Source organism: Corvus cornix, chromosome 1A (genome assembly GCF_000738735.6).
Source record: "Corvus cornix cornix isolate S_Up_H32 chromosome 1A, ASM73873v5, whole genome shotgun sequence".
NCBI lineage: Eukaryota > Metazoa > Chordata > Aves > Passeriformes > Corvidae > Corvus > Corvus cornix.
Window position 1 is genome coordinate 62,046,891 of NC_047057.1, and position 20,151 is coordinate 62,067,041.

At 39.8% G+C, this 20,151-nt stretch overlaps 1 protein-coding gene across 5 annotated transcripts in view; it reads right to left on the reverse strand.

The window, feature by feature from the left end:
• The window catches only part of SHISAL1 (shisa like 1), a 70,873-nt gene that overhangs the window by 19,911 nt on the left and 30,811 nt on the right, over positions 1-20,151 (reverse strand). For 2 of the 5 annotated variants that reach the window (XM_039571141.1, XM_039571140.1), the window contains exons 2-6: positions 18,141-18,239; positions 12,058-12,271; positions 5,132-5,449; positions 3,528-3,557; positions 1,274-1,800 (exon numbers count right to left, since the gene is read on the reverse strand). In XM_039571141.1, coding sequence (XP_039427075.1) covers positions 1,785-1,800; positions 3,528-3,557; positions 5,132-5,449; positions 12,058-12,271; positions 18,141-18,207 — 645 coding nt within the window. In that variant the 5' untranslated portion in view covers positions 18,208-18,239 and the 3' untranslated portion in view covers positions 1,274-1,784. Of the gene's footprint in view, positions 1-1,273; positions 1,801-3,527; positions 3,558-5,131; positions 5,450-12,057; positions 12,272-18,140; positions 18,240-20,151 lie in introns of those variants that run through there. The other 3 variants (XM_039571142.1, XM_039571143.1, XM_039571145.1) reach the window with 3 other exon arrangements.

The window sequence follows — 20,151 nt, forward strand, 5'->3', positions numbered from 1 at the left end:
TGTAGTATCGAGGCAAGCAAACAAGACTCGGAGCACTGCGGATTTTGAGGTGTTTGCTTCCAAGCCCACTGTGTGTTTGTGATTTCCTGCCCTGATGTGCTGGTTTGGGTTGGGGTAGAGCTAATTTCTATTTTTACAGTTATGTAGTTCCCAGCAAGCAAGGTAAGAATATTTAAAAGAAGATACTGCTGAATGTATCTGTTATTCTAACCCAATCGATTCCAAGGGGACTGGAGGCGCACAGATAATGGTAGATACTGCCTCACCTAATCTTTGTAAACAGATTTTCCAGCTGATGTCAATTCCCAGACAGTTCTTTCATAAAAGCACGTAAGTATTCAATTTTATTTCTTTACATCTTTTTAAAAAACCCAAACAAGTACTGGTGCTCTGATTTGCCATATTTAGTCTGAGTATAACATAAAAGTCTAGGTGGGGGCTCTACATAAAAAGTGTGCTTGGCCCTATGATGCAAAATTTTGCGTCTTTAAAACAGCACCATTCTATTCCTGTTCAGTGATTTTGCAAATGTAAAGTTGAGATCTTTCTTATTTACTTAAAATGGAAAGAGGCAGCTTTTTTCCCCTTGGTTACTGCAAATAACTTGAATCAAGAGCAGCCCCTGCACAGACTCCTCTGTCACCACAATGACTCATGATTGTGGTGGACTGTGTTTACAGTGACCCACTGCAGCACCAGTGTCCCATGACACAGGTAAGATTGCGCTCTTAGAAACCACTGAAGGAAGCACTGAAGTGATAGTCTAGATCCTCTTTCAAAATTTGGTATCAAAGCAAATTCTTTCACACAGTCTTTTTAGCCACCGGCAAAATATTTATGTGTTTTTAGTACAGCTGCTGTGGACATGGCTCAGTTACCTAAACTCTGGCTCCTAAACTCTGCCAGTATTTTTATAGGCTTTATTCTCTCAGGTGCTTTGGTAGTCATCTGAAGAGGTGTCAAGAAGCAGGTGAATAGCAGCAAGCTAAAAACTATTCCATTTGTTGTCCAAAAGACAAAGTGCCCCAGAGGAATTCACAGCAAAAGCAGATTCCAGCATTTTATTAGGGAAAGTAAAATAGACTTGCCTTTGCCTAATCCATTCCAGCTGTGTAAAGGAAGTAACACGGGCTAACCCTGCTGGGCTGCTACCTTTCCTGATTCTACACAAGCAGCAGGTTTCTGAAACTGGGAGTCACAGAGCACGTGTGTGATCACAGGCATTGCCTCTGCCTGCTGTGGTGCAGAAAGGCAGGGAACACAGAGGCAGGTGTTGGACTCGGAGACAGTATTTATTCCCTGTGATTTGCATCCTTGATGGAGGGTGGGAGGAGTTTGACATCATCAGAGCAAGGCAGAGTGATCAGGTCTCCCTCTCACGCTTCTTAATGTGATCTTCCTTTCTAGTCTGACCATTTTAATTACTATTAATTAACAATATTCCCACAGTTGTGAGAACAAGTTGCTTCAGCAGCCAGAATTTCGATTCCCCAACTTGCGATGTTTCGTTTTATCACCGCCCTGGCTTTTACTTTGCTGAGCAGTAGAAATAATTTGCCTGCTGCTTGTTGCAGTTCCATCTCCAGCTGTTACAGCTTGCTCAGGTAACCAGGCTGCAGGTTCTCCCTCAGGCCAGCGAGTGTGGAAGAGCCCAGCTCGTGCCCCTCAGCCCACGAGGGAAGCCAGCGCTGTGTGAGCTCGGGCACGCGCGGGCTGTGACGGCGTTGGGGTTTCAGAAGGTACGTCCACCAGGACCTTCAGCCCACACAGGCCTTGGGCAGCCCTCAGATGCTTTTCATACTAAAGAAGAAATCAGCATTAGTTGGGCTGCACAATCCACACACTACAGGACGAAGCAACATTAGTCCAAACGGGGTTGTATGCTCCTGAGATTAATGATTTTCCTTCCTGTCCTTGCACAACACTGTGAGAGCAGGCAGCAGCTTTGCCTAATGGATTCCAGACCTCTTTACTTATAATAATATTATGGCTATACATGGCTCTCTTTGTGTCAAGTAAACAATGAAGTGATCCACTGTGACAAAATGTTTGAACATCATAGGGATGGTTCTACCCACTCTATACTACTACTTGCTTGATTTTTCTCTCTGACATACCCAATTCATTGCCAAGTCATGGCACTTAAAACTAGGGCAAGGAACGAAATGCTGAAATAAAAAGCAGTTACATAATTTTTAAAACCCAGGGAGATCTGAAAATTGCTTTACAAACTATAGGTTAATCCTGACATCCTTCTTGGGACAGCTTCTTACACTGTCAGTTCTCTGCAGTACTCAAGGCATTTGCAAGAATCACTTTCCTATTATCATCATGTAGTGTCTTCTAGAATGGGCATATTTTTAATTGTGCTCAGATGAATGTAGTACAGGAAGTTAACAACTTCAACAACATCTGTCATCACGGAAACTGGAAAACTGTTTCGGAAAATGTCTTTAACAGTATTTAAGTTTTTTATGCCTGGGGGTATATTCATACCTCTCAGGATTAAAAGATCTATTCTGCATTTTCAAAATGCTCATCTGTCCACAGGAACCATTCTTATGGTATGATATCACCTGTATATATATATATATATATTATATATATATATATACACACACACACACATACGGTGTTTGTGAGATGCTAAAGAAAAATGCTTATTTTCTCTTTCAGACTGAAAATCTGGGATAAGTTTAGGACACATTAAAATGGCAACATAAACTGAAAAGTTGATTTTTTTAGACTGGAAACCCGGTGTGTTAACAAAGCAGGTGTCATCATCTAGCATAATGGAAATTCAGATAGAAAATTTAAAACCAGTATTTTAACAGATTCAATAATTTTGAAAATGGTGATTGAAATTATAAATCCAGTAGGTCCACTGCACTTCATCACTGATAGTATAGTTACATTTTGAGAAGACTGTACTGAGGTCATTCATCAAATATAGACTGCTGCAGAAAATCAGACTCTGAAACAAAGCTTAATTTCTGTAGGTCAAAATTACCATATTTTCATCTATATAACCTGCAGATTATCTAACAGAGAAATAAATAGCCAGGCAACCCACTCCCCACTCTTTTAGCAATTGCTGTAGTACACAAATCTGTCATTTTCTGAGGGAGCTGTTTACTCAAAATCCTCTTTTGCATGCTAAACATCTTGCCTGTGATCACCAGTGCCTATTGCTATTTTTTCTGTATCCAACTCAGACTGAATCATCTGTGCTCTTGGTTCATGGGCTCTGAGTTCCAAAAGTTGCAGGTTACAAGAATGAAAATGTGGCACCTCCTCTAGTGTTTTACATGCTAAAATACAGGGGATAAATAGGGTTTTGACAGGGAAACATCTACTTTTTTCTTCCACTGAGCAAGGAGAGGACTAGGGGAAAAAAAAGGAACAATTTTATGGGAACTGAGGAGAGCACAAACAGCTCACTGGGGAAGAAGTGAGTGTTACTGGAGTGACTTATCAATGCTCATCTCCTGCCAATACAGGACAAGGAGCATATGGGATGCGCTCACCTGATCCTAACATACATTGCCCGCTTAACGCTTCGGGAAAAGCAAAGAAACAGAACAACAGGAGTCAGTCATGTGAAGTAACCAGCAATCAAGCCTTCAAGAACATTGAATGGTTTCAATTTACAATGTTATGGCAGACTAATAGTATATAAATTTGCAGATGCAGTCATTTTTGTACATGTACACATACACGTATTAAGCCAGGATACGATTACTTTACTACAAATGTAGTTCTTAACATACATGGCAATTTCAGCTGGAGACTGGGAAATCAGTGTGCAAAAAAGCTGGAAGACTTAGAGGAAAGAAAAAGGAAAGAGGAAGTGAAAAGAAGGATGCTTACAACAAAGCACAAGCAATTCTCTCTCTTAAGTAGCAGCCTCAAACTCTTCTGTTTGAGCAAGAGCTGCTGGAATGGCCCTTAAGTCTGATCTCCACGGGATACATCCAGCACTGCCTCCAGTGCCAAGCAACCTCCTCTTTCACCAAATTAACCATCACTTCTTTCTCTATTGCAACAAATCTGCAACTCTATTTGCTCTGGATTTACACTTAAAATTAAGGGGCAAATGATGAAATCAAAGGACCATCACTGTTATCGTCCCATCTGCAACACAGCAATACACAGAGGTTTCAGACTGAGATCAGTGCTGAGGCTGTATGTGCTCCACATCTCCAGGAACTGTCATCATCTTTTTCACCCTGCACATTCTTAGATCACTTTATTTTGCCAAAACTCAAAGCTCAGCCTTCTGGAACTCCTCTAAAATACACTGGTGACTTGGTACTCTCTCTGCATCCTTCCAAATCCTAATGCTTTCTTGCCAAGAAAAAAGTCCCTGCCTTTCTTGACACCTTTTTCAGAGAAATGTTTAACTCAGCTCTCTCCCTTTGCTTTCCTTTTCTACAGCAAAACCAGTCCAAAATAATTCCATGTCATTTTTTCCCATGGCTATCTGTGTTTAATTTCTTCTATTTATACTGCAGGTTCTGCTTGCTCCCACAGATCTTTCTCCCTTTTGGTCTGAGGGGTTTTTTTTGGGAGGTTTTGTCTTGGTTTCATAGCATTTAACCTTACAGTAGCCTACTTGTGTCACTCTGTCAAATGAGATCAAGCAAAGCTTTTTTGGCTATGCATATAAAAAACTAACCTGGTTTTTATGTTTCTGTGTCTTATGCCACGAATAGAGTGGATTTGTGACATCTCACGTTGGAGCTATTCCAACGTCGCTATTTTTACAGTCTTTTAAAACCAGAGCAACAGATACACATAGCAATCAGTCTTTGAAACCAGATTAAAATGGCTTTTATAATGGTTGATGCAGATTTGTAGTTTATTTGCACTACAGAGTAGTAAAACTGTTTAGCGCTGAAAGATGGCAGCACCTGTTTCTCTAAAAGGATTAAAAGATGTCTTAATATAGTCCAGAGTCAGACATTACTCCTAAGCAGTAATTCTGTAGGACAGGTCATGATATAATAAAGAATTATGTGCTAGAAATGGTGCTGCTGAGCCTGAATTCACAGGCACTTCCCAACACAGGTAATTGTTCACACTCCAAAACAGCAAAAGAATATGTGTCAGTATGGCTTAGCTTACTTACCAGGCAGATGTACTCTGAAAAGACACCAGGGGTGGGCTTAAAGCATCTCCTTTTAAAGTGTGTACTGTCTGTGATGTTCGGGGCTGGGGCTGAGTTTGAGGCTGTGTCTCTGGCTGAGGCTGTGTCTGTCTTGGGTCCTGAGCAGGGTTAATCCATCGTCTCTGTCCCTGTGTCATCCACTTTCCCTGGATTCCCCAGCGGGCCAGGTAAAATTTGCAAATGTCATAGTTCATTGAAGAGTAATATAAAAGGTCCAGTATCAGTAAGATCACCACAAAAAAGCCATAGATCCACACTCCTAACAGTGCGCTGTAGTTGCTGTGAAAGGAAGAAAAGGGACAACAAAAAAGTTCTCTCAGTAGTGGTCACTGTATTAGTTCATGAAGGTTGTTTGTTTCATTAATTATATATAGATGGCTGAAACAAAATCTTGTTCTAAGCACATGTCTTTTAAAATGAGTTATTTTTTTCAATATGAATACTGCTATAGGCATGATTTTAAAAAAACTAAGGCCACCTCTCTTACAAGGATTTTTATTTGTCCTTCTCATCTGTGTACAGGCTTTCCAGAGTGGCTGCTAAAGACCTCTTAATAAGCAGGTAATAAATTTAGGAAGGAAGAACATTGGCAAAATCGTGTTAGACAATGCATTTCACAGGAAGTACTCACTGAAATGTGTGTGTCAGTGTAGTTATAATGTGTATATATATATAAAGGCCATGAAAATTATATGGTGCAGAGAGCTGTAAAGCTGTGACAGGTGACTCAAGATACTAAAAGAAAGGGGGAGGAACAGGAGGAAAAGGTATAAGGGGTCAAAAATCTGGAAATCAAAAAGGGGAGGAAGTGCTAATACCCTGCTGGAGATGAAGTATTATTAAAAGAAAAATGACTGTCAGGAGTAAATGCAGTTTGGATTGGAAACTGTGTGAGTGGGGAGGATGAGGTCAGAAGTGAGAAGGAAAGAAATGTATAAAAATGAGATTGTTAGGTAGAAAGCAAAAAAAGGCTGATTTAGACCCATGAGCTGATGTGGAAGTACATGTACTGGAGACTGTAAAACCAAGAGGAAGCTGAAGGGATGTTAGTAAAAATGTCATTAGGAAGGCAGTCTCAGAGAAAAAATATATCGGAGTAATCGGTGGGCAACCCACATCTCCATGGAGCTGAACTCAAAACTGAACACACACTCAACCATGCTCTCCTTTCACAGCCAATCAGAGAAACCAGTCATATTTTAGCAGGACATTGATCACAATGGAAGTGCTGCAAGAAGAAAAGAAGGATGAGAAGACATTATACATGCAAGCCAGAAGGATATTTTGATATTTTAAAAACATGGCCCCCAGCCTTGCTGCATCAAAAGATTTCAAGACTCTGCTTTGAACTTTCATTTCTATTTAAACTACTGTATGACTCTTCCATTTTATACTTAAAAAAAAATCAGGATTTGAAACAAGAAATCAGAATTTTACTTTCTGAGTTGCTGTCTGTCAGGACTTCAAGAGACTGATTCTTCCCTCCAGGGAATGATTTTTCCACTACACGGCTATAATGCCCTTACATTAAATGAGGTTCCATTTCAAATAACTAAGTAACAAGAAGAACGTCCAAGTTATTAATGGCTCTCTTCCTGTATAACTTTATGACTATACAAGCCTAGAATTAGAATTAAAAAAAAAATGAATCAGTAAATTTCCAGGAGGATTGGAAGTAGGCAAAATATAATGCTTCTGAAAACCCTTAACTCCAGGTTCTTTGCCTCTGCTGAAGACTTACACATGCAAGCCTAACTTCACACAACAGAGGGTAGACCTTAATGTAATGCACTAAAATCTGCAGTTCAGGCACTTGAAAGTAGAACATGATCTGGTTAATCCAGGTTTCTCAGCAGTGCTGCTCTTGACTTCCAGTAAATTTATTCCTATCGGGGTAAACTCTTCTGTTTTCTGTTAATATTAAACAAACAGGGAAGTGAAGGCTGGAAAAGTCAGGAAGGAATGCACTTGGACAAATCCCATTCTCGCTCATCATTAATGCCAACAGGATCCATTTTGTATACAGGTGAGCTGTATTTGACCCACACTAAGAAAACATTTGTTTCAGCAACAAGGTGAGAGGCAGAAACCTCTTATCATGTTCCTTATCAGGAACTCAAAAGAATTTGTTTGTATTTTAGGTATTTAATTTCATCCACCAAAATTTTGATTAGTGAAAATTAGAGCTATTTTGAGGGTTCCAATTAAAAGCAGTGCTTTTTTAATCATGCCAATATGTAAGTTACTCATCTACTCCTCCTAAATAACAGCTGTTCCTCACAAGTACAAAAATGAAAGGCTGCTTCACAGTAACTAACAATGGCACAACAGCACTATCAAAAGGGCCTTGTGAAAAATCACAAGCAAAAATAGTAAGTAGTATGTTCAGTACACGGAAGGATATTCCATACTTGGATGTTTTCTGTTTCTCCAACTATTAAGGTGGTAGAAAACATTAATTTTTCTGATGGCTACTAATTTTAGTAAAATTTAAAACTCTCCTGCAAATCAAGATGTCCTCATTAGAAAACAAACAATCTTATTTACACAGAAAACCAGTAAGGCCAGAAACACAGAACTCGGAATCCAAAAACTTCTAGGACTTGCTCTCATTTCACTGACCTGAATGATTTAATTGTCAAAGTTTATTCTTGCAATCTGGTTTTCCTCTTCTTTTAGGCACAAGTTCAAATTTTATCAAAACTAAAGTGTGAACAGATTCCAAATTTGCTGAGATTCAAATTAAAGGGGTTTGTTCCATTACAGGGTGGATCAAGTTGCATCTATCTCATTCATTCACTTTTTGAGACAGATGACAAGCTGGTTATGGACTAGCCTATATCTTTTTAGTAGATTTTCTTGAGTTTTATGTGCAGCACATGAACAAAAAATAACTCATTTGGCAATTCAGGTTTGAAAAAAACCAACAAATCTAAACAATTGTGGGCTGAATTCTACAGCTGCAGAGTTTAAATGTGGGCACATGGTCACTGAAATGGTTTCTTCCCGTTCTCCCTAAAAGGAGCTGTTCCTTGGAGGAGTAACAGTAAGTGTTGCCCCTAGGAAATGCAAAGTTACATCCTGGCTACTGAGGAGACCAGTGCAGTTTTTGCATCTACACTTTAAATGAGATTTCCCCCTGCCTTATTTTTCTTTTATAATTGTCTCCAGGCCTTTGTCCAATCCTGAATTTTCCTGAGGAATCTGTTACTGCTCTACCTAAGAGGTCTTCCCTGCCAAATTACATATTTTTGCAACAGTTGGTAGTGGGATTGATGTTTGGTTTGTTGTTTTTTTTTTTCCCCTCATTCTTGTAAAGATGATGCTCTGAGTGGTATCTAAGCAAATAGTATTCGGTACCATGGTGCTATGCTGTTCTCCCATTGCTTGGAATGAGGTGTGCAAAAGCCATTCCACTATGCAAAACTGGACTAAGAGATAAGGAAAAACACAGATACACACACCACAGACTACCAGAACATTGTTCCAGTATCAGATTAAGGACCCCTATCATAGCAGTACTGCTGATAATCCACCTAAACATGCACAACAGAAAACCTGACTCTGAAAACTAGATAAAAATAGTATTCACTTGAATCTAGTTTAAGAATAGTTAAACAATTTCTTAGACGGTTCTGAGGGAAAATACTTTGGATTACAGAGTTTTTTCTGTCTGTTAGACATAGCTTGTATTTCTATATTTAATACTAAATGAATCATTCACATTCAAAAAGATTATAGACTGATTAATCTGCATGGTTACAAGGATATAATACTCCCATCTTTTGCTCTTATAAAAACATAGAAATATTGTGTTACAGTAATGGAAAAACGTAAATAAACATGGTTATATTTGCACTGTGGGACTGGTGAAGACAAACGTGCCTTTTCAGCTGTGCTGTAACAAAGAAGTCACAAGTCACTTCATTAACTTTTTCCCCCAACTGTGTTATAAAACCAGAAATTTGTTTTGGTGATCACAAGAATGGCTAAGGGGAAAAATAAACCAAATAATAATACTGAAATAAACCAAGCAATAATATTGAATCAGTCTTCCCTGAAAACTATAATCCTTTTTTTCAGTTCATTGCTATTCCCATATCTTATTCTCCCCAGCCACAGTACAATTTCATCAGAATTTTTTTCAGTGGTGTGTGAAATTAGATCTAAACAAAGAGCTGACTTTGTCACTGTAAACTGAACCCTGGATGCATCAGAATCCAAACTATCGTGTACATTAAATAAAGTCAGAGTATTAAGTAAGAAGCTTTTTGCAATGTTTTTAATGTAGGCATGTAGGGTTCACTTCTTTCTGCTCCTTCTAAAAATACCAGGAAGTTTTCTACCAAAGTTACTGAGCTCAGGGTGAGGAGATCTCTCTCCTGTCTGCCTCACTCCATTGGTGGAGTTTTACGTAGGAAGCAGCATCTCTTCATTTTCCCGGTCCTGACAGATTTATCAGAAGTGATGTTTGAGGAACAAGGCAATACCAGTTCCATTCCTGAGCTTCTCTACGCTACAGCCCCAGAGGCTTTTTATTGTATCCAGTATGATGTCACACACCTTTGCAAAAGTTCACACACAGCTGATGTCCCCAGGAAATCCTGGACTGGGTGGTAAATAGTCTGCAGGTGGTTCTCAACCACAAATCTTACCAACAAAAACTACACAGGTACCTCTTTCACCATCACAGCTGAATAAGGTGACTTTTAAAAAACAGTTCTACATGAAAACTAATATAATACCTTTTGCTCTAAATATTTTTATCGAAATAAATGCTGTAGTTCACAGAATATCAAACTCCTTTTTTTTCCAAACTGCTCACATACACAACAGCCCTGTGATATGATGAGCCCTGGATTTATTTCTCTGGTGGTGTGTGCACATGTGCAGGTGCACTGTGTCTCAGGGCATCTTTTGCAGTCAGCCTGGATCTGTTCCTCTGCCTTGGAAAGGGGCTGGTTGCCCTCCACATTCCAGGTTGCTGGTGAAAGGAAGGGCAGAAGAGCCTTACCTGAGTAAGCTCTGGTCATGACTACACGGAGTAGCTGCTGAGACACTGAGAAAAGCCTGAAGCACTGTCTTTGTGCTTGTCTGAACTGCCTTTGATGGTAACATCCTGACCTCTGTGAGACAGGTTGGTCAGCACTGCTGGTGCAGAGTTTACAGGGGAATAAAACAAGTTTGCTGTGTGCAGGACAAAGACCTGGAAAAGTGTGCGGGGCAGCAGCCACATGAGGCCATTCTTGAGGCTCTTTTTACCACTCTAATTGTGCAGCAGATTCTGGTTCTGTCTGTGACTACCTGCAGAGCCCTTATGCTCTGAGAGTCCTGTGAGAACCTCTCCGACATCCAGGGCTGCTGAGGGAGCAGGGTCAGCCCACTACTCAAAGGGGCAGCATATCCTGGTTTTTTAGCATGTGCAGAGTACACATTGTGTGGGAGCACTGGGGCTATAAACTCTGCCAGGTTGCCTGGAGCTATTTATGTGCCAGAACTGGGGAGCTCCAGGTGAGGGTGCTGCCAGTTGCTGGATTGTCTGGACTGCACAAAAGGTGGAGAAAGTGGATGGTCTTTAATCGACTTGGTACTACACTATCTTCCTAGTGTTCTGTGTGATCTGTTCTCATCATGATGTTCCCAGGCGCACTACAAAGTCAAGGCAAATTTCACCTGAAGGACATAACTGCACATAAAGTAACGAGACAGTATAGATCCACATTGATTTAAAGCTATCTTATTAAGGGTCTAGTCTATTTTTGTCCATTTTTGTGGGTGATTGACACTTAACACCTGTAAATTTAGAGAATGCAACTTCTACATCTATGCAAGACTGAGATTTCTCTGGGCAGGTCTATGTGAGGAGTGGTTGTTAGGGAAGGCAGTGCTTTGCTGGCTCCACAAGCTGAGCACAGCTGCACACAGTGAGTTAGACCAGCCAGCATCAGTATTCCAGCACCATCGTCTCCTAACAGCCCTGCACCTGCTTCCATAGGGATGAATACAACACCCCAACCGACTGGCACCACAGGAAACACCAAAATCCCTGCTGCAAACAGAAATCCATACACTGTGATTCCTCTTGTCTTTAATCTGCCCCTTCCTTGTCCTGGAGGGGCTGAATACCAGAATAAAATGACAGGGAAAGCACATTGACCGGAATTCAGCCTTGGGGATTACGCCAAGGGAAATCACAGCAGATTAGGGTGGCCAGGATGTCAAATACTAAATAGGAAACTGACCCCAAGTGAAGATTTTGTCCCAGTAAATAGGCAATCAGTAAGAAAGATCTACTTGCTACTTCCTAGTTCTTTATAAAAAAAACCTTACTGACATTTTTCTTGGGGGACAGCCCTCAGCAGAACATGGAAGTATCCCAGGTAACAGGCAAGGAGACCACACAGTGTTGGTATAAAAGCAAATACGTTCTGTTCCCCAAGGCCAGTGATTTGCTACAAGAGATTTAGATCCAAAAACATCAGGGATTCCAAATAATGCATTTGGGTTGATACAGAAAATGTCAGCTCACTCCCTCTCACCTACGAACAGCTCCAGGATTTATTTTTACTGATGCACATTTAAACATAGTTTGGATCAAATTAGGGTCAGGGAAGAGACTTTTCTAACTTTTGTATGTAACCTTTTATTTGTCACATTTATATGCAACTTTTACTCTCCTTGCAACGTTTACAACCCACGTCAAAGCAAAGAAAGCAAAGCTGAAATATTATTTCTTTTAGGAGCCCTGCAACAACAAAAAAATCTTTTAGTAATGGTTTTCTGTATATGCAATTATTCTAATTGCTTCCATCAGTAAGTGCACCTCAGACTATCTTATTAGACCAGGAACAGTTTGGGGAAGAGTATGTTAAAACTCATTTACTTACTTATGCATATATCCATCTGCATTCCCTGTTAAGTTCATCTGCATAACAGTCTGAAATTCTGTCTCATTGCAGCAATATTTAAACACTGTGTTGTTATGGTGACAGCAAAAGATGTAAGATTTGTTGTCAGAGAGACGGGGGCAGTGAAAACCAAAGTGGTAGCGACCTTTGTAGTCCGTGTACGGCTCGCAGACCCGAAAATGCGCGGACAGCACTGTAAAACAAAAACAACATTGGCTTTGTCAGTCACTTCTGTTATCTGGATGTTATCAATTCTCAGTTTTCAAGGCTAAACAATTGTTGGTTGGTTTTTGAAAAACATTAATATTTCAGAACTTTCAATGTTGTAACATTTAGTACTTAAAGGTAATAATGTTCAGACTTCCGTTGTATTTTGAATTTTGTTGTTTCTATGTTTCTGATTACCATTGTTTGTTGTTTTAAGGGAAGGGAAAAAATGCCCTCCACTTTAAGAGGCACAGAAGTAGTTAGGGAAATGTTTTCATGCTGCTGTTCTAAATATAGGGATATCCATAACACACAACAACATTCATGTTTGATTCTCCTGGGACGACTTAATAAAAACAAAAAGTCTATGTAGAAACAGCAATAAAAGTTTGATGGCACTTGGTTTACTGTTCCTGTTATCTTTTCTTCTTCTCTAAAGGTCAATCTCTGATCAGGAATATTTTATCAGAAACAGTCATTACAAACAGCATAACAAATCCGAACAACTCTGAATTGTAAATAGAACTAATAAAGTACAGGTGCTCCTGGGAGTTCTTATGTTTCCGCTTTAAGAAGTTCTCATGTAACATGTTTATTACAGCTCTGAGAACATTTTTCTTTTTTACACTGATTTCAGCATCACTTTCACTTGGGGAAAGAAGAAGCTGTCCATAGATATACTTTTATCATCTTAGTTTCCCTGAGTTTCTCAATTGTGCAGAGAGGCAGGATAGAGATCCCTTCCAAAATGGCCATAAGCAACCACATGCAGCATCCTGAAAGCCTTTTAGGAGACAATATTTGGTTCCATATTCACAGTTTTTGTCATGGTAGGCCTTACAGCGTCATTCAAGGGTACATGTACCCCACAGACACCCCAAAAGGCTTAAAGCTCTGAGGGAAGTGAAATGTAGAAGTAGCGTCTGAATCCTCCTAGCACCAAAATGTTTTTCCTTTGCAGAACTGAGGCTCAGCAATGCTGTGGGCAGCTGCAGTTCATAAGGTTACAGTAATTAATAAATGCTGTGTCACTTTGGACTGACAGAATTAACCCTTGTAATTTGGTGCATGAGTTTTCTGTCAGTTTACCAGTCCAAGAGGTTACACATGATGACTTGCACGGATTTAGCTGAACTGCGCTGTATCCCTCTGCACAGAGCCCCTGTTAATCTGCAATTGCATCTGTGCACCTTATCTGTCTAATTCTCTTTTTTTTCTACCTTGCTTGAAAAACAAAAGCCTATTCCTAACACTTTTATCAATTTTATAAAATATATTAATTTCAAGACAAATTTTAAGGATTATGACAGTGAAGATCACTTCTTTATTTGTGTGTAGAGAGAGAGCCTAGAAAAAAACCCCAAAGTATTAAACTGACAACAAGGTAATTTGTACTGCACTTTGAGTCAACAAAGCCCACTGTAAACATTTATGTATGCACACACATAGCTGGCATCTCTACTTTCATGAAAGAAGAAATCATTTTTGTAGATTAATTCAGTCAGGAACTGAAAGTGCTGGAAGACAGCCATTTCTAAAGGAATACATATATTGAGAAAAAGAATTACCTACCTGTTCTTGCCCTACCTGGGAAAAACACGTGTTTAGACATAGGTTTTCAACATCCTCTGCAACTCTTGTAACAAATCTGCATGTTCAAATTCTGTCACAAATCCACAAAGGATGTAATTGCATAGAGATGAGTTTGTTTGAACAAGTGCTTTGCTGCACCCCTCCTTAATTAACACAGCAATAATGAAAGTGTGCCAGGTTGGATTATGTTGTGAAAAACCTCAATGTTTGCAGTTGGAAGGGACCTCTGGAGGTTATCTCATGCAAATCCTCTGCTCAGGCAGGGCCACCTGCAGCCTGTTGCCCAGAACCGCATCCAAATGGCTTTTCAGTACGTCCAAGGATGGAGACTCCACATCCTCCACGAGCAACCCATGGCAGTGCTCAGTCCCCCTCACAGTGAAAAAGCATTTCTTGATGTTTGGAGGGAGCCTTCTGGGTTGCAGTTTGTGCCCACGGCCTCTGGTCCTGTCACTACCCCTCCGAGGTTAAGCACTGCCAAGTGCTTTATTTAACTGCACATGTGGAAGCGTCCTCTGATCCCTATGTGGTCCTTTGCACTTTTTAAAAAGAAAACAATCGCCAAACTTCTCTGAGAATGAAAACATCATTACAGAAGGAAGGGAGAACTAAGATAACATCAGGTCCTAAGCAAATCCTTAAATAGCAAAATGTGTTGGTGATGAAATAAATGCATGATGTGGGACTGAATCACATTCTCAACTCAGAAGTCAGTGTGTGGTAGGTTACCCCTGCCGGGCAGCTGACACCACACAGCTGCTTGCTCACTCCCCCCTCCAGTGGGATGGGCCAGGGAATCAGAAGAGCAAAGAGAAAATTCAAGGGTTGAGATAAACACTGTATAATAAATAAGAAAAAACCTCACAACACCATCAACAACAAAAAACAAAGCACAAGTGATGCTAAAACAATCACTTGTTACCAGCAGACTGGTGGCCAGCCAGTCCATGAGCAATTTTTGGATAAACTCCCACCCCAGTTTTATTGCTGAGCATCCACCCCATGGTATAGAAACCACCTTGGCCAGTCTGGGTCAGCAGTGCCAGCCTGTCACCAGCCACAAGAGTGGTGTGATACCAGCAGTGCTTTGGTCACCAGCCTAAAACACAGCCTTGACCCCATCCCAGCCAGACCTAGCACACAGTGAAAACACTTCATCAATTTATTGTAATCTGTGTAATTTCAATTGCTGTCTTTGCTTCTCTGTGGATCAGAGAGCCAATAAAAAAAGTGGGATTTATTTTCTTCCAAGTATTTTTTTTCTGAAAATAACTTTGCTTAAATCCCCAGCTTCAAAGGACCTTATTTCTATAGAAATACTTCAGATAAAAGTATTGTACCTGGAAAAGCCTTAAGTTGTCTGTTGCAAAGGTGCAGCTGTGTCTGAAGTGGAGTTGCAAGTGCAATTCTCATGCTATTTTTGAAAACTGTTATTGAACAGTTGACACAGATACTCCTCTCTCTGCTCCAACTGATTTCAAGAGAATAGTCTGTCATGCTTCATCATCACAAGACTTGCCTACTTTACCTTAAAAACAACACAGCCAGGAAACATCAAACTGTTTCTTCCCTATCTGGTCACAGTTAGAGATCTGCCTAATGCACATTTTTAATTTAGATACTAAATTTTTAAAGCCCCAAGACTCTCCGAATGGCTGGTGTTTATGAGCTTTCCATATGGAACCACAGAAATATTCATAAGTATGCATTTTACCACATGTTAACTTGCAGTATGGATGTTCATTTCCTACTTCAAAGAAAAAAATGCTGTAATGTGCAAATAATCTGACAATTTTTGCTTGTTAATATAAGTCTTGTTGTCATCACCGATTTTATAAATATGTTTCAATCTTTTAAATGAATAAGCATCAACATTTGCAAAGCCAGTCTAAGAGTTAGTGGTCAGAAAGTCATTCTTTCAGCATGACTGCATGGTGCTCCTCCCTTTATTATGCATACCTTGTATGCCCAGTACAACCAGTAAGTGTTCACAACCCCTAAAATGTCATTGTGATCTTGCTGGCACTGAAATAAAATACCTCAAGTTTCAGTATTCTCAACCCAGAAATTGATTACTAAGATTGTGAATCTTAGTATACCAAAGACTTGGAAGTAAAGCAAGATCTTACAGATGGAAGCCTGTAAATCTGGGGCACTCGGAGGAAGTCTTGCCATTAGATTTTCATTTCAGCTCAGGTTAAAAATGATGTTCCTATCATTCCAGTGAGAGTAGCATCCTTTTTTTCCTCCCCCTGTCCTTCCCTACATAAAGCCAGTACTTCTTCTTTATGGAAACTGATCTGTCTTGGACAGAAAAATTACATTGGCTGGCTGAAAAATAATAATAAATTTCCTCCTGCAAAATGTGTTGTGAGTTACCAATGACCTAAACCCATTCCTACAGATGACAGTGGCAAAATTCCACAAGGAGGGAGCAGAGTTTGGCTGGCATGAAAGGCTTGTGATGATTTCAAATTAAGCCTGGACTCTACATGCTAATAATGGCCATCAGATGATAAAATTCCAATAGCCAAGGAGTAACAAAATGATAAGAAACACATGTACAAAGCCGATAGTTATCAACGATAAATTATGTAAGAAGTAAAAGCTGTGTGTAATTGGTTTCAAATAAAAACATTGCACTTCAGAGGCAGTACTCTTAAGAGAGAGAGAAAAAAGTCGTAACAGTAGTTTTATATCTGGGTTTGAGGGAATACACCAGTGGCTGAACACAGCTGTTTGCATACACAGTGCAATCAGAGTGTCCCACTCAACTCCAACATAAGTATTCCTATCATCTTGAGGAAATGGGTTGGAAGAGTGGGATCTCAGGACAGCTCTAGTAGAAGTCCCCTATAAAGAGTGGCAAAGGTATGAAACCTTAAAAATCAACAGAAGAGGCTGGAGCAGCTGGAAATTTTTGTGATGTTTGACCCCTGTTTGACCACTTCATTGAAGACTTTTTGGTAACTGACTTCATTCCTACACCAGGGAGGTAGATTTTTGAAATTTCTTTAGCCTAGAAGACAACAAAGAAGCACCTCCAGCCCCTGTGCCTGATGCCAGTCCATCAGAAGAGGAGGGCAGTTCCATAATTAGGAATGTAGTGCCAAACATGGGGATGTCAGGGGAAGGGCTCTAAAGGAAAAGAACAATTTAACACGAACAGAGGAGTGGTCTAATTGATGATATTATAACACTGTTAGCAAAAGGGCTGTGTCAGAACTAAATAATGAGCTATCATTAGCAAGAATCAGCTTGAACACTGCAAACAAGTGATGAGACCGTGGGCAACAAAACACATGCTTGAACTGACTGGTGAGGATATGAATATTAATGTTTTATGAATATTAAAGACCTAGACTGAGTAGTAACAATTTTGGCTGGAGCACAAAGATACTTTAAGAAACATGGTGCCTGGTAAAGTTTTTACTGTGATGGCTGGGGATGCAATGTACTACAAGGGAATAAGGAGCAGTGATTGAAAAAAAAGAAGTCTTTTTGTACTAAAAACTGCTTCAAGAATGGAGGATAAAAGAGATTGAACTGCAAGTTAAACACCTGTAGGACCAAATCTACTTAGACTGAGAACCTTTTCAAATTGTATTTTAAACATTCAATCACAATTACAGAAAACCCTAATGCCATAAATAACTTCTGAAGAACAAATACAACCAATAATCAGAGCACTCAGCTGATTCTCAGTCTAACAGCTGGCACATTTCCACACACACCTTTTTCTGTGTGCTAATAGCAAACATCTAGAGCAGAACTACCAAGCATCAGGAGAAACATCTCTGTTCCAGTCAATTCTTTAGATTCAGGAAAATTACATGGATTGCAAGTTCAATCCTTCAGATTCTCTGGTGTGCACGTAGAAAAACACACAACTGGAACCTGACTTGCTCTGCTTCCACTGGATGGTTACTTGGCAAAATGGATGTATTTTGTGGTGTTAGAGAAATTATTCTTTTCTTTTAGGTGAGCTGAAAAAATAGCACATCAAAAGAAATTAAGCTACTCTTTCAACTTTCCAGTCTGCTTTCTTCTTAAAGTGGATTTTCAATTCCATTTCAAATTCCAGCTTCCAGTTCTTAACTAGATGATCTTGAAGGTCCCTTCCAGCCCTAACCACTCTATGATTTATTTATTATGCAACTAACAATCATTTGGTCTTGTTTGTTTTGTAAGAAGACGGTATTAAATTGCAACTATATTTTCCCTGTGGCACACATCAGTACAAGATGAATTACGCAAGTTACCTGCTGACAGGAGTAATGAGAGCAGAACCATCAGCACATTCAAGGACTGTTGACCACAACTTGTCATCGTTGGCTTTCATTGGTCCATTAGAGAATTACCTGTGGGACAAGATGCAACATCGTGATTAAGTGTCTGCTTCATCTCCTCTCGTCGTTCAAATATTCACTTCCCCACAAAACTTTGGTAAAATGAGATGGCTTCAAACAGTAGGAAAAATATCATACTTTTTTCTGGACTTACAAGTGAAATAAATTCTCCTTTCTATGATTAAAATTCCTTTCTCATTTCACCATGGATATATACAGCTGTTTACATACTTTTCATTAACCCAGAGTAGAGATGAATCATATGAAGTCTTTACTGAATATTCATACGTCCCCTGTAACCTGCATCCAGCAGAACTGTGCTTGTTTTACTGTCACACGAACAGGCTATTGTATTATATGTGTAGTGGCTGGAAAGGAATAAACAACAGAAAAATAAATTGGCTGCTTTGAAAGTCAATCTCTTTTACCCCATTAGAGGGTGCAGTCGCTCAGAAAGTGGGTCAAGCAACTGAGATGGTTGGAAACACTTCAAAAAAGTCTTTTCGTTAGAGCCTCTCACGGGATCATTACTTGTTGTTTTCCTAGGACGGGGAGTGAGAAGTGATGCATTTTGGTTTGACTGGCAGCCCTCCTACAAAGGCTCTCCTTGGTGTTTCCCAGACAGGGCGAGTCCAAACTCCTCTTCATGTTGATTCAACAACAGCAGCTGCAGCAGAGACTGTCCCACGTGTCACCACCAAGGTGAGCAGGAGCGGGTGGTACCTGGTCCTGCTGTCACTGATAAACCCTTCTAACGCTGGGCCTTGGAGGTTTTCAGCATCCTGGACTCACACTGACTTCAGGGCACAACAAAGAGGCAATTTCTGCCTTTGTACACGAACATTGGGAGCTTGGGCCCCAGGCAGGATGGCCCAGGTGGTGCTGCAGCAAGCTGGTGAGGTGAGTCCAACTCCTGCGCTGCTAAAATTCTTCTAAGGTGTTTACAATGGAGCAGCTTGGGGAAAAAAAGGGAAATAGCAATTTCTGTAAAAATTATGCTGCTCCTGACACCTCAAGAGACACATTTTGCCAAATCCTTATGAAATAAGTGCTGTATCCTATAAATATTATGTGGTTTACTAGTTAGTGTCTGCTACAACCTACTGAATCAAGTTAAATCCCCAAACAATTGCACCTGCATGTAACAAAAGGAGGAGGGGGTGAAAATTAACACACCATGAGTAACTGAATTCTGAGTAACAGACGTGGGCACTGGAGGGGAGACACAGTGCTACCTACAACATGTTGAGAGGCAAAAGATTTCTCACAAACACAAAATGCTGTGTGTGGTGCAAGCAGATTCACCAAAAACCATCTTACATAAAAAACAACAACTCACAAACCTAAAAGTCAGTGTAACTTTTAGAAGACATCATGACAGTTTGCACTGTTTTCTGCAAGCATGATTAACACCCAAACCACTGTATTTGTATCTTTAAAATAAGCCAGTTCCTCCGGAGGAAAATAATTTGAAACTGTAACCCTAAAAAGAAAATAAAAGTGCAGTAAACTAGGAATGCTAAGTAAGAATATTTCTCATCAATACTGTTTGAAAAAGCTGCCTCCTTTTTTTCACAAGGAATATCATATTAATTAGAAAACTAAGCAGACTTAAAAGTTGGAATTGTATTTAAAAAAAGAATAATAATTAATATAAACCAGAGGTTGAGAATGGAGGAGTTTAATCAAGAAAAACAGCTACAAAGAACAAGTTATTGCCAATATTGACAGGAATAAAAGGAACTTGATATTTTCCTGAGTAAACCAAAGCTGCAGGAATTCTGGTGGTGATTCATTACTAAGGGAAATCTTGGCCTTCATAACAGTTAATTAAAAAGAGATCAATAAACACTCCCGTTGTGTATCTGGGACGACAAAGATGTTTGGTATAGCTGAGACTATTAAATATTTCCATACCAAGAAT